Source organism: Ailuropoda melanoleuca, chromosome 6, assembly GCF_002007445.2.
Source record: "Ailuropoda melanoleuca isolate Jingjing chromosome 6, ASM200744v2, whole genome shotgun sequence".
Lineage (NCBI taxonomy): Eukaryota > Metazoa > Chordata > Mammalia > Carnivora > Ursidae > Ailuropoda > Ailuropoda melanoleuca.
The window spans coordinates 128,842,314-128,857,022 of record NC_048223.1 but is presented as its reverse complement, the minus strand read 5'-3'; the positions used below and the strand labels follow the sequence as shown (position 1 = coordinate 128,857,022).

Below are 14,709 nucleotides of genomic sequence, written 5' to 3'. Positions count from 1 at the left end.
ATCCCAAAGGCCCCACCTCCTGCTACCAGCACCTGGCGGTTAGGAGAGGTCAACATATGGTTCTGGGGGGCACACACCTTCCGTCCATAGAAAGGAGGAAAGAGGGAGGAAGGGAGGAGAACACCAGAGAGAAGTGACCTCTTTCTGAGGAGCCCGTGAGCAGGCAGGACCCCAGCGCGTGACCAGGGACACAGCAGCGCTTGAGGAGGAAGAGGGAGGCTGGCGACCACAGGGGAGGAGTCCGGGTCCTAACAGCCCTGTCAGAGCAACCTTGCTGTTTGTGTATAAAAAAGCTGTTACATTATAATCATTTAATACAATTTAATGTTCACAATGGAACATAAAGTCCTCTGCCAGGAGAAATGGGGCAATCAGAGTGTCCCCGGTTACCTCCCTTCTGCTCAGCCCTCCGCAGTCTCTTCCTGCTGTGAGCTCAGGCCTGGGAGGGGGGAGAGTCATGGGGACCTGGTGCTCACCAGGGTGCCCTCTGTCCCTGCAAGGGATGTCCCCTGTTTGCCCTGTGAGCCGCCCCAGCCCGTGTCGGACTCCCTGGCCCCGCAGCCCTGGATCTGTTCAGTTGATATTTGGGGACGTCTCCATGCTGGCCACTGGGCCAGACGATCGGGACCCTCATCAGGAAAGGAAGCGGGTAACAATGCTGCCAGTGGAGTGGGGGTGGGGTGGCTAAACAGCACACTTAGGGCTTACTGTGGTGGTGACCGTGACAAGGGCTGTGAAAGACCCTGTCCGTAGGGCGAGGCTCCCCAAACAAGACATGCCGACCTCCAGTGGTGTGAGTGCAGAAGCAAGGGAGGGCGTGCTGGGCCAAGGGGCGGTATGAGCAGCCTGTGGCGGCCAGGAGATCGTGAGAGCCAGGGGCAGGAGGGGACCTGCGTGGCCAAAGCAGTGGTGGGCGCAGGTGGGGGGTGGCCAGCTGGAAGTGATGGAGGCCGAAGAGGCAGGAGAGTTGGCTCACTTCCAGAGGCTGGTGAAATGGCGCCATAAGCGGTGGGGTCAGGCCCCCGCCGGGCCCCCTGGGGAGTGACACCCAGCACAGGAGCAGGTGGCGCAGGTGAGAGAGGCCCACGGCTACAGCCTTCAGTCCATTACCTGCCCCATGTCCTACCACTGTCTCCGACCTGCCCCGCGTCCCGCCCCTGTCCCCTGACCTGCCCCACATCCCACCCCTGTCCCACAACCTGCCCCAAGTCCCGCCCCTGGTCCCCTGACCTGCCTCACACCTTGTCCTGTCCCCTGACCTGCCCCACATCCTTCCCCTGTTTCCCAACCTGCCTCGCATCCCACGCCTGTCCCATGACCTGCCCCATGTCCAGATGACAGCCAGATCTGGTGGAAGGAGCTGTCTGCCCCTCAGGTGATGCCAGCCTGATGCCAGCCTGCGGTGTTCAGGAATCGTCAAACCCGCTCCGGGGGCGGGGGCGGGGGCTGGGTCTCAGGAAAGCTCTTGTTTTTCAGGACCACATTTAAGGAGTTTGCGGAGAAGTACGGCCGGGATCAGAGGTTTCGACTTGTTCAAAAAAAGAAGGACCAGGAGCATTTTTTCAATCAGTTCATCCTTATTCTTAAGAAACGGGACAAGGAAAACAGACTCAGGCTACGGAAAATGAGATGAGTGTGTAAGGAGTGCAATAAGACAGATGCGGAGCAGAGGGGCCCAGCGAGGGGGCGTGGGCGTCCGCGTGGCCGCCGCGCAGGGGCTGCACACACTTCTCAGAGGATTACTGTTTCATATTGAAGCTCTCTTTTGTACGGCGTTCCGAGTTTGATGCATTTCTAATTGCCATGGTAGGTCGCTCCCTTAATTGTTTTAATTATGCAGATTACTTGTAATATATACAAATTATCAATCCACTGCAGGCTTGTAGCGAAGCAGAAACATCTATAACCATCTCCAGGCGTTTTCATGAGTTGAACCGATTATCTGAAACTTTTCTGAAAACCTTTGTGCGTTCCTTCGGTTCTGAGCTCCTCTCGCGAGTGTGCCAGATCTCAGTCCCGTGTTCTGAGTCGTAGCAATAGGCTATTCCTTATCAGTCATAGTGATGACCATGAGCATCTCCGTGCGTGGGCCCCAGACCCTCTGCAGGAGCCTGAGGGGGATCGTCTCGTCCCCGAGGGGCGCCGGGCCCAGAGAGGGCGGCTGCACTGTCGGAAGTCCTACTTAAAATGGAATTATTTTGTACAAAATCATCATATTAATATTTGAGTTATTTTTATTGTATGCCCAGAGTTTGCATGAGATTTTTCTCATCATCTTTGTATAAAAAGAATTTTAAATTTTTTTTAATTAATAAATATTTTAAACCAGTGTGGTTTTGTGGTAAGACTTCTGACACAATCTTCGGCGGCAAAACTGTGTTTCAGCTAAGACACTCTGTTTTGAAAGATTCACAAAGATGCTTGTGAATGCACATAAAGGCCACATAAGTACAAACAAAATCCTTGCTTTTCAACCTGCCAGGTCTGGGTGGAGCTGTGTTGCTAATCCCCCAGCTCATTTGTCGCATTCTCTACATTGTTGAGTGTTCACTGCGTGGTTTAGGAAGCTTCTCTTCAGAGGGACTGCAGGTGGCCCCATGCACGGACCTTGGTCAGTTCCGCCCCACGTATGAGTTCGTAATTGGGCAAGCAGGGTTCTCTCTTCGTTGGGGTGCGCCCTGGTCTTGGCACAGTGTTGTTAGCTTAGCTTCTGTACTGATTCTGGGGGCTGGGCCATCGCTCTGGGGCAGCCGGGACCCCGTGGGGTTGGGCATCCAGGGCGTGAGCAGGAGGCTGACACCAGAAGCCAGACCCTCCATGAGGGTCCAGTCTGGAGGCAGAGACGCCTTGTAAATTGAATAGAGAATATATATATTATATATATATATATATATATATATAATAATATATATATTTTTTGTGGGAAGCAAAGCAAGGTTTATTGAGTGACAGTGAAGCAAAGTTTATCGAGTGATAGTACAAAGCTCCCAAGGAGGGAGGGGACCAGAGAGGGTTGCCCAGAACAGAGAAATTAAATGGAAAGAATTACTAGATCTAATGGGGCATTGAAGCAATGAGGCTAGTGAGTATAGATAGTCCGGAGAACCTGTGAGTAACAGCCATTACCCCCCGGGCTCAGAGAGGCACCTACGGACGAGCCCCCACCCACCCGTGCAGAGATGGGGAGCTCGCTGGAGAAGGCGCGGCCATGGCCCCGGGAAAGCTGGGACCCCACCCCCAGTGTGCCGGGGAAGCCCCTCGTGTGGTGATGTTGCACTGGAGGCACTCTGCCCAGCAGCACCCCGAGAGACATCAGGCTAGGGGAGGCTGCTGGCTGCCCAGACCAAAGCACGGGGAGCCGGGAAAGAGATGGAGTAGCGGCTTCTGGCGCCCGGGAGGTTTCGCACGAAGTCAATGCCCCTCCGCCCATCTGGACTGTCCACTCTAGAAGCAGTTGACCGGCCTCTCGCCCTGGTGGAGGCTGCTGCTTGGCCACGAATACAGAATAATTGCATCTGCTCTGCTAGTCCTGAGCTGTGGCTGGACCCACGCACGGCGGCATTTAGCTGAAGATGGGAACGATGCAGGCAACACTGGGCCCCAGCAGTTCTTGAAGGCCTCCGTGGACCTGTGCTCCCTCAGCACCTGCCTCCCTAGCTGATGCCTCTCCCTGCTGCCCGCCGAACTCCTGGTTACCCATCAGCTGGGGAGGAAAGCCGCAGGCCTGGAGGAGAGGTCGCAGGTCCGGGTGTGCTGGCTTCAGCCCACCCCTCCCCGAGTCAGGGGTGGCCCTAGGTGAAAGCAGGTATCTCTCTAGGGGAGCGGGGTCTATCCTGATTGAGGTTCTATAAACTTTCCTGGGAGAGAAAGGAGGGCCTGGGGTATGGACCTACATTGATTTGCGGGCTAGGCTGGGGTGGCCCACTGCTCGGGGGTTTGGAAGGCACCAGACTGGGAAAGGGCGATGAAGAGGTTAGGGGAGCATGGGTGGGCCCAGAGCTGGGAGCCACATGCCCCATGCACTTCCTACGAAGCTCTGATAACCAGGTCACCAGATGAGCAGTCCTGGGTATGTCAGCCGGCGTCTCCCTCACCACCTGGTTCTTGCTCGGCGTCCAACACAGACCCAGTTTCCGGGTTAATCCTATGAAATCTTTTCATTGTTAACAGGGAGCAGTTCATCCTCACAAAAATGAGTCTCCCAGAGGCAGCTTCCCCTTCCCTTCCCATCATCACAGTCCGTGCTCCCACAGAATGCTGATGTACCACACAACTCCCCACAGTGCCTTCTCGACCAAGACCTTCATTTTAAGGGGTAGTCGTTGCCACAATGGGCTCATGCCCTCCAGACTCACTGGCACTCCCACGAACACGATCGCCCGGAAGCAGCTGGCTGGTAAAGCACTGGAACAGCCTGTGGAAGGCATAGAGGCACTTGCGGGACCAGGCCCTGTGACATTGGGTGGTGTCCTGTGGGGGTGTCACCTGTTGGCCTCAAAACAGCTGTCTCCCTGGAATCACGGTGCTTGACTCCAGTCCCCAAAAAGGGGAGGTGCGAGCAGCCCCTCTCATTATTATACCCAATAGCCCTCATCCCTACAACCCCAGACTTGGTGAATTTGGAGACCCCGTTACCACTAGCAGAACCCACCATCTTGGTCCGGTTCATAGAAGCTGGGATCCTGGCCGTTTTGACTCCCTGTGGCACTAAAACAACGGGGAGAGAGGTGGCTGTGCTTGCTGGGGTGCATGTCTCAATTCTTGGAGGGGAAGTTATGCTTCTGGTATCTCATGGGGATGTGGGACAGTGTCAGGAGCCCAGGGGCCTCCCCAGGCACCTGGACTGCCATTCAGCACACAGCTGGGGCTACCAAAGACCAAGGGCCTGTGGGGAGAAGGCTGGGGTCTGCAGTGCCAGGAGTGGGTGGAGGACACGGGACGGTCGGCTGAAGGCACGAGCCCCAGCTGAGGTCCCATGACTATCTCCAGAAGCGGGGGCCGGAGCGCCATGTTCTTACAGGAATTCTCCTCTCCCTTTCTTGCCCCGTTACTTTGTGTGACTGTCATAATCACTGGGTTTTGGACAGGTGGCTGAATTAACTAGCCTCACCTCGTGAAGATGGGGGAACTGGTTGGATGGTCGGCCACGTTGGGGCCACAAGTGTGGTCTTTACCCGTGACAGTGAGCACCCTGCAGGGTCCAGGGGTGGCCTCTCTCCCTGATCCCCTCTCCTCTGCCCGGTGGCCCCAGAGCCCGTGCACACCACGACTGTCAAACTTCCTTCCTGGGGCTCAGCCTGGGTGGGCACAGCTCGGGGGCAGGGGAAGACAGCCCCTCCTGCAGCCACAGCTTCTGCTCAGGCTCCCGTCCTGCTCCTTCAGGCTGTGGGAGGCGGCCCCCACGAAGCTTTGTCCCGGGCACTTGGCCGTGCATGCTAACCCGGAACTGCTCCTGCGATCCAGTCGCCCCTCCGTGAGGCTCTGCCCAGTCATTCCTACCGCAGGCCATCTGTTCGCTGTCAGCACGACTTAATCACCCCCATCATCATTACCATCACCACACTCAACGAGTGGTTATGCAGAGCTCACGACGGCACAGAATTACACCAGAAACGATATGAGCAGGAGCACAGAGGGGGTCATACGGGCCTCGCCTCTGCTGGAGGAAGGTGGAAAACACCCATAGTCTCAGTGCTCGGAGATACATAGGCACCCGTCCGCCTCTACGCACATTTCTACACATTCACCCAAATGTTTGGGGACTTCCTTTTTAGTTCATATAACCGTGATTTTGAATCTAAGAAAATTAGATTATTTACAGTTGTAGACAGATGATCCATCGACAGCCACCGTCACGTTCGTCTCTATCCAGCTATCGGCGGGCAAGCTGCTGGAGATGAAAGGGGAACTGCGGCGGAACCAGCAAGACCTCAGGGAGAAACCCCAGACCCGGATGGTTTATATGCGTCTGTATTTCAAATGCTTGCCCACGGGGAAGGCTGCGGAGATGGTGCATTTCTTCACTCTCCCACACGTATTGAAGACATTATAGGACAGTAGATGACGTGTCTTTTAAACGGTAGCTTTGCTTCATTTTTGCACATTTACCTTTCATTTTAAATGCCACCAGGTAACTTGGGTTAACTCCATCGTGACCTCTGAGCTGCGAAAATCCAGCAGGAAACTCAGAGCCTGTCCATCAGTTGTAACTGCCTCCAATCAAAGGGCAAGCACAGGAGCGACGGGTCGTCTGTCCTCGATGCCTGGATTAGACCTCTGTGTCCCAGAGGCCAGAGCCTCCCAGTCTGAGCCCCACCTGAGTCCTCACCCCGACCTCCAGGGCACAAGCCTCTGACCAGCCTGTCCCTTTCCTCGTCTCCCCAAGTGTCATGCAGCCATCACCGCCCTCTGGACTGAGCCCTCACCCGGCTCTCCCGCCCACCCTGACACGGCCGCACCTAGTCCTAGTCCGCCGGTCCCTCCTTCCACAGCGACTCGTCTTCCTGTGCACCTGACGGTGTTCAACGCCTTCTTGGCGGTGCCACGCATGGGGAACGTCTGGCCCAGGGTCAGGTCCCTCTGAGATCTGGATCTGCCCTGCCCTGGATCTGGCCCTGCCCTGTGGAGGGACCTCAGAAGGTGCTGGGCCCCAGGCCCCGGCAGCAGTGATCCGGGTGGAGCTTGTGAGTCAGTAAAGAGGACAAACCGAGCTGGATGCATTCCCGCTGGCTTCTTATCGATGGCTGTGACGAATCCTTCTCCCGGGTTTGCTAGAGGTTTACTCCCTTACTAAGTGTATATCGTCCCTACGGCTTATTTTCCTGTGGCCTCATTTGGTCGATCTGCATCAAACAATCCAGAAACCATAGTGGGAGAAAGTGGTTCATTTGTCTTTTTTTCCCCAAATACTTAAACCTGGTTTCCATGTTCCTTGTAAGGTATTTGAAATGTGACCCAGTTTAAAGCTTCAGGATTACTCCAGAAATTCTGTTGAGATACTGGGCTAATAATGCCTTTGGGGGGTCATTGGTGGGAGAATGTGCATGAAGAGGAAGCGTCCAGAAACACCCCGCACTGGGTGGGCCAGGCGGTGTGGAGGCGAGGGGGGCGGACCTGGAGGAGGTGACGCAGGAGAGCAGCGGTCAGGTGGTGGGGTGTGCCCGGCGGTGGGGGGCGGGGGGGTTGATGCCTGCTCGGGTCTGGAGGGAAGTGGAATTTGAGGCAAACAGAGAATTGTTTCAGTGGAATTTTGGAAATGTTTGTCATGTGATATAACCCTCTGTCCCCACTTACTGTTTTTCCAAGAAACAGTCTGTAAAAACTGTATTACACTTTTAAAAATGTGATTTTTAATGATCGTCAAAGTAATGCGTGCTTGTTGCAGGAAAGCAAGGGGCCATGTGGACAAAGCCATTGTGGGCTTTGGTGGCTCCTCCCCGACACAGCGCTGAGCAGTGTCCACTCTGCTCTGGTGCAAGTTTGTGGTGGATTAAACCTCCAGAAAACAACCACACACACACAGAACCACACAGAATCACACACACAACCACACACACACACACAGTCACACGAGCCCTTCCCACCACGTGCTGACACTCCTGTCACAGGGGTGGGGCTGGGCTGGGTCTGAGATGCCTCCAGCACAGATGTGGCAGAAACAAGAGGTGGGACTTGGGGGGTCAGGCCCCAGTGAGGGTAGGGCCTCCTCTGCTCATCCTGTCTCGGGACACCCTCCCGGGGACTCCGGGGACACACGGGAAGGTCAGATGGAGGCGCTCTGGTCGGCAGGCCCGGCTGGGGTATCGGGTGACAAGTAGCATCAGCTGCCCAACTTGGAGCTCCTGGCTGGACCCCAAGGGGAGCAGACGCTGGCTCCCCCCACGCTGGTCCCCCCCGAACGGCAGGCCCGTGGGCAGAACAAAACGTGCCCTGTTCTAGGCCAGTGGGTTTGGGAATTTGCCGGGCAGTCTTAGAAACTGGGGCCAGCCCTGCTCTCTGAGCGACCTTGCTGCTTGATCTATAAGTAATGGAAATATTAATGGCAACGGATCATCGAATGAGTGCCCCCTCTGTGTCGGCTTCTGTTCCTTGCCTCACTGAGTGCCCCCAGCGGTCCCTGAGGGCAGTTTGTTACTTCTCGGTTCGCAGAGGATCTGAGATCTGGAGGCGCAGGCAATCTGCTCAAAGTCGCCCGGATCCTGGGGCAGCCAGGACGGTACAAGAGTCAGTCTGACTCCAGAATCTACGCTCCAAACAGCTCCCCCCCAGGCTCCCCCGGGACACGTGGGACTCCCCTCTGTGCCCAGCTCTGCTGGAAGGAAGCCTCATGCGCGGCTCACAGGCGGGAGGGAGGTCAGCCCCGCGATCAAGCCATTAACGCAGGTGGAGCCCCCACGGAGCGCTCGGCTGAGGGTGGTGGAGGAGAGGAGGAGGGTAGGAGGGAGGTCTGGAGGCTGAGCTGGAGTGGGGTGGGGGTGTGCAGGCAGAAAGAACAGTGTGCAGGGGTGGGGGTGTGCAGGCAGAAGGAACAGTATTAGTGGAGGCTCAGAGGACAGGGAGCGAGATGTGCCCGGGGAACGGCCAGCAACGTCCCAACAGACGGGGACCTCCTCCAGGGTCATGTTACCCGGGGAAGACCCACATCCCGCTCTGCCTTGGAGGCACAAACGCTGAGCGGCTGGAAAAGTGATGCAGACCCCGGGGGCTTCTAGGCAGTCTGTCAGGCGGGTGTCCGTGGAGAGTAAGGTAACACTTGTAAACGATCACAGTCATTTGTCTGACGGCTATTGTTGAGCTCCTAGGAAGTGCCAGACATGGTCTTCCCCTCCGAGGACACGACAGGCAGCCACACAGACGGGGCCTTGCCCCTGGGAGCTGGATGTTGGCACAGGATAGGCACACCAGCAGAAACGGGCAAACGGCACGGTCAGTCTGGGGAGTGTCACCGAGGGGACAGCGGCCGGAGCAGAGGGTCCGGGAACGTGTGCCCTGAGGAGAGTCCTCGGAGATGGGGCGGTCCGTGCAGGAAGGGCGGGGCCCATCCGGGACCAGGGCTCTGTGGGGCAGGACGCCCGTGCACCTGCTACGGCAGGTTTTGGGAAGACAGAGCAAACCCAGCGCTCTCTGGCAGGTGTGGCCTGGAGCAAAGGGCCCCTGTAGCTGCACGGTCAGCCGGGTGCACACTGGGCCGCCTTGCTCACCTCCGCGACGGGATCCCTCTGCCACGGGCCCTGGGCCTCTGTCTCTCCACTGGACAGAGTTAATGAGCACATCTGCGTGGGCTCCGTTTCGGCCCAAATCTGCCGAACTTCACCTCGGCCCTTGTTCTTGAGAAGCGGGGACAGCTCCAGCATGCGGGAGCCAGGCCTTCCAGATCACCAGCCGCTCTCGGGCAGTGACCCCGACATCTCATTTCCGACCCCTCACGTGTGTGAGGCTACATGTAGCCTCTGCCTGCCCTCCACCGCCCAGGATCGGGCCCCCGCTGCACAGCTGAACTCCTTTTCTGGTCCGAGCAGGCCGGGCGCCCGGCGGGGCCGCAACGCGAAGCCCATTTGCCGGACCATCTCCCTGCAGCCTCGCACGCAGACCCTGGATTTTCCAGATGTGATTTGTGTCAGGCGGTGTGTGAATTTGCAGCGTGACCGAGACCAGCCTGAAACGAAACGTTCCTTCCAGCCCTGCCGCCTCACCCCAATGCTTCAGCCTGTTGTGACCCCAGTTAGCAAACCACAAGTGAAAACAGCTGCTCTCGGGCTCTGGGGCTGCCTCTCCTCCACGCATAAAAGTTTGTGATCAGATGACGTTGCCAACTCATTCCCTTCAAAGCCCGATGCAGGCATTTGGCTCCGCGCGCTGCTGGAATCGTCAGCAGACAGAAGTTGTGCAGAAATAGAGAAACGGAGCCCCACCTCCATGCCACCCCCGCCCCCACAGAGCTGGGATGGGGCCCCGTGCTGCTGCATCTGGATGGGCTGTCTGCGCAGCTGCTCTGAAACCCAAGCACAGGCTTCTAGAACTGGCCCAGGTTACTGCTGGTGTGCGAGGAGCTGAGGCAGGGTCTAGGGACCACGTGGGCACTCCTGCATTAGCAGGTTGGGCCTAAACCAGAACAACGGTATTTTTCCACTTTGCCCCCGTCCTTACAATCCCGAATTTATTCCCAGGCTGGCCGGTGCCACAAGGACGGCAGGGGTTACATTGGCAGCCTTGCCCTCCGTGGACACCACTGCCAGGCCAAGCCACCGCCCTCCGCATCAGGTTCCAGCTGCCACGCTGGGAGAGCCTCTGTGGGGCCCCAGTCCTCATTTCTGGCATCCCCAAATGCCCTCCTTCACCGAGCCCCCTGCTCCTCTCATGCTGTGCGTACGCGCCTTGTGCAGATCAGCCAGTTAGGGGTTCCCTCGGAAGGAAGTCTTGTCTTTTCATTGTGGCCTTTTGTTTTCTCTGCCGGCTTCCCTGTGACCTAGTTACCACTAGCAGGGTTGCTCGCTGGACATGCTCAGCGCCGGGGGAAGACTTCCTCACCACCTGCTTCCATGTTCTGTCCCCCGTCCTGGAACGGGGAGCCGGGTGCACGTCTAAGAGGAGGCAGAGTGAGGACCAGCTGGCCAGTTGCGGTGCGAAGACATCTAAATGTTTCCACTTCAGTGGAGTCAGGCCGAGTTCTCAAGACGACATCCCCCTGGCATTGGAGGGGTATTGAGACAGGGGCTGGGACCGAGCTCTGTGGGTGTGCAGGGCCCGATGGGGGAGTTCGGAACTAACCCGACGGCCTCAGGAACGTGGTGATGAGCCAGTGGGCACAGCTGCTCCGTCCTGCCCCACTGGGGCCAGCACCGAGGTGCGTGTGTGTACACGCGTGTGTGTGCTGTGAATGCACGTGGGTGCCCACACGTGTGTGTCTGGTGAAGAGTGCGGCCTGAAACAGTCTCCCTGTGTCCACAACTTCTGTCACCTGCTCACCCCCACACAGACGGCCCTGCCCTCGGAGGCCGTGGGACCGTGAGTGTCTCCATAAAACGCTGGAGAACATCCACGTTTCTGATTCTCCATGCTGCCCTTCTCTGGATGTGGGACCTGGTCTTGGCCCTATGTGGACTGTCATTTGGAAGGTGACCTCTACCTTGAGGGGACGGAAGCACAGCGTGGCCGTTCCCTGGAGAGGACAGAAGACTTTCCCATTCTTTCAGAGAGTGTGGCATTGGCGTCCGTGGTGATGTCGCTTGATTCAATACCACGCCCATCCGAGACAGTCTCTCTGTTCAGTCCTCTGATTCTGTCCACGAGTCTCCAAATGTGGGCTCCCACGTGCTGCTTTCAGTACATCTGCGGGCAAGCTGTGTCGAGTAGAGTCACTTTTACTGCCCTTGGGACGTCCTCGACCTCCCCCCACACACATCGAACACCAGATCCACGGCCCCCAGTTTCTGCAGCTCAGACTAACAGAATTGAAATGCTCTCTGGATCCAAATGGATTTGCAAACCTACGGCCCTCACCTACTCTGGGTTTTATACACTACAGCTTACTACACTGCTTTCCAAGACAGGAAAAGAGGCGGACTCTGGGGCAGGTCCTGAGTGCACAGTGCCGCGTGTCGCACGGCGTGGCCAGCGCCCCGGGTTTGGTGAGGCTGTTCCCCTGCGCCGCAGCCGACACTTTCCCTTTTGAGCCGGGCTTCCTTCCAGACAAAGGCGGCAGAGCAGGCTCTTGGCACGGAGGGCTGACGACTGCCAGGGTCGGAGAGAGCTCCACATAGCTCATGTTCGCGCCACTAAATTTTGGCTAAATCACAGGGCCAGGGCCATAATGGGAAGACATAAAAGAGGGCCACAAAACACTCAGGATTTGGGGGTTTTATTTAGGATATAAAAGAAATGTTTATCACCGTCCTACACATAATAAATATTTTTTGCCACATGCATTATCACTTTGCAACTTAAGCCGTATTTTAGAAATGGAAATGGCCCATAAAGGCCCCAGCGCTTCTGCTATGAACGCGTCAACCTCGCCCAGTGACTGGGAAGCAGGACCGACATGCTCTGCCCCTGCTTGGCAGCCTCGGGCGCGGGCAGCTTGCAGTAAATTGTTTCTCGTGCTGATTCATTAAACTCACACTTCCTCAGCCGGCCTGAACCCTGGTGGCCGAGGGGCTCTCCCATGAGGTCAGGGCAGCAAATCCTGGGCTCCTGGCTTGGGAGTCCCTTGTCCAGGTGGGGTCACGGGCTGCTGAACACCCCACCAGCACCCCTTGTCTCTACCCATGGACGGTAGAACTAGCAAGTCACACGTCGGGATGTGGAATGACAAATACTGAGTACCTACTAAGTTATGTCCCGGGGGAAGGAATGGGCAGACAGAGCCCCTGCCCGCTCAGGAGCTCACGGTGGCGCTCAGGCAGCAGCAGGGAAGGTAACCAGGCTGCCCAGCAAGTCAAGCTCTGGGGTGGGATGACACCCGAGGTGACAGTGTGGCTCCCACGTCTTCACTGCAGACTCTTGCCAAGCATTCTGCTTCAAGGCACCAACTTGTGTAATCCTTGCATGGACCCATGGAAGAAGCAAGACCATTGCCCCCATTTTATAGATGGACAAACCGAGTCAAAGAGAAGCAGTGAGCGCTTTGCCTGGGACAGGGGCACTGGCAGGCTGCCTCAAAGTCCCAGTGTTTAGCCACTGCTCAATGTAACCCCAGCAGTAAGGATGTCAGGTGACATCAGCAGAGGCTCTGAGCTAAGAGCTCCAGCCACCGACCCACCATGTCTCCTCCAGCGCCCATAAGACCCTCAGGATATCCTCAGGCAGGAGAAGTCTGCTCAGAGCCGCAGATCCAGCCCACGCCTGACCTCAGTTTCCCTCCAGGGCTGACGGATGGTCAGCGTTGTTTAAATAGAGCCTGTGGGGTCAGAGTCTGGGGCTCAGCAGCTGTGCTTGGGCCGGCAGTTGAAGTTCTCAGAAGCTCACTGCTGCAAAACAGCAGCTCCCCTCTTGTGGGAACCCTCAGGGCAAGAGGAGCCGCGGGTGTGGACAGCTGCACAGAACGGGCTCGGGCCACCCCACCTGCACAGCAGGAAAGTGTTTATTCGCTCCTGACGCCCTTGTTCCTGGGAAAGGGCTCTCAGCTCTGGGCTGTCCTGGGTTGGCCGGTGCCCTGCGCCCATGGAGGAGAAAGGGGGATGGGGGATGCAGGGAGACGGTGAGTCGAGGGGGACAGAGTGATCGCCGCATGTAATTGCCCCTGCAGAGGTATTCATATAATCCCATTTTCCTATTATGCAGGCCGAGATAGGATGGAGAATATATAACCTGATTACGCACCATATAATGTAGTAAGCCGGGGAGGTCTTAAAATTAAAACATTTAAAAAGAACTATCTGGGGAGGTAGTTAAAATCCATTTAAATCCTTATCAAATAATGAAAATATCTTCAGGAAAAAAAAATCAGCCTCTTAGCTTTGTGTTCCCTTCCAACATCATTGTATTTTAAGCTTAAGTCTAAAGACAAATTTACATGAAAATATTTAGGATTTTAAAGTCCCTTTTGGCCACAGGCTGAGAAAGCAGGCTGGTTACAGGGTGGGCTCCTTAGACGTGGCGAATCATGGGGTGATGGTGGCTGTGGGCAGCGCGGGCGTGCTCGGCCTCTCCACCCCCCTGCACGCCAGTGCACAGGCCAGCAGCACCCCATTCTCCTGGGAGGGCACCTGTGGGTGAGGGTCTGTATTCCATCATTCTAAGCCCCCTGCTCTGAATTCCAGAATTCTCTGCCAAGGTCAAAGCCAGTGATGTGGGGAGAGTGTGCCAATGGCTGGGCTGGAAGAGCGTCCCTGGGGTCCCCTCAGAGAACGAGGTGCCTGCACGGGCCCCTGGCAGCTTGGGGCTCAGGCTCCTGCTGGCTTACCTTGCGGACTCCGGGCTCACACGGGCTCCTTCCCCCAGCTCCTCTGAACCGTGTGCTCACTTGCTGTCCAGGTCGGGGGCTTGGAGGTGGAGAGACGGCCTGTCCCAGGCATCTGCTTGACCCACTGTCTGCCTTCCCTGCCCCGCTGCCCAGCCTTCCCAGCTGTGGGGTCAACCTCCTGTAAGAAATGCTCCCCCCGTCACTTCCAGAGGCTCCACCTGTGTTGGCTGAGCCTGACTCACACGTGTCCCCGGCGTCGGCCTTCCCTGGGTCACAGGGGCACCGCAGAAGCCTCAGCACTGGCTGACCCCACAGCCAGCCAGGACTGGCCGTCTATGGTGCCAACCCACATCCCTTCCAGCCACGTAGCAGGGGCCCCAGCCTGAGCTCCCCCGGGCCTGGGAACGGGTGTGCAGAGCAGGACCCACTCTCTGCACCACCTCTGTCCATGCTGGGCCCTAAACTCAGATCCCTGGATGGCGACCTGGCTCTGAGCCCTACACGGAGGCTGCCCCACCTCTCCCTCACTGTCCCCTCATTTGGTTTTGTTTTGTGTTGATTTAGTCCCTACCCTGGTCTGCAGAGGAGGTCCAGCGAGGCAAGGTGACCATCGCAGGCAGGACTGGACACCTGGAGCTCCACAGGTGGCCAAGATCCCAAGGTCCTTGTGGGTGCCATGCTGTGGCGTGTGTCTGTGGGGCCCTGAGCAGCACTCTGGGGGAGCAGATGAGGTCCCCACCCTACGACAGTCCTGGGGCTTGATGAAGCCTCTGTGAATTTCACGAATGAATTGCCTTCCCAGCCATCCC

General features: G+C 57.1%; 1 protein-coding gene across 1 annotated transcript in view; it reads left to right on the top strand.

Moving 5' to 3' along the window:
• The window catches only part of TCERG1L (transcription elongation regulator 1 like), a 177,221-nt gene extending 174,921 nt beyond the window's left edge, over positions 1–2,300 (top strand). The window contains exon 12 of the mRNA XM_034663451.1: positions 1,477–2,300. Coding sequence (XP_034519342.1) covers positions 1,477–1,633 — 157 coding nt within the window. The 3' untranslated portion in view covers positions 1,634–2,300. The remainder of the gene's footprint in view (positions 1–1,476) is intronic.
• Positions 2,301–14,709: the final 12,409 nt, after the last annotated feature.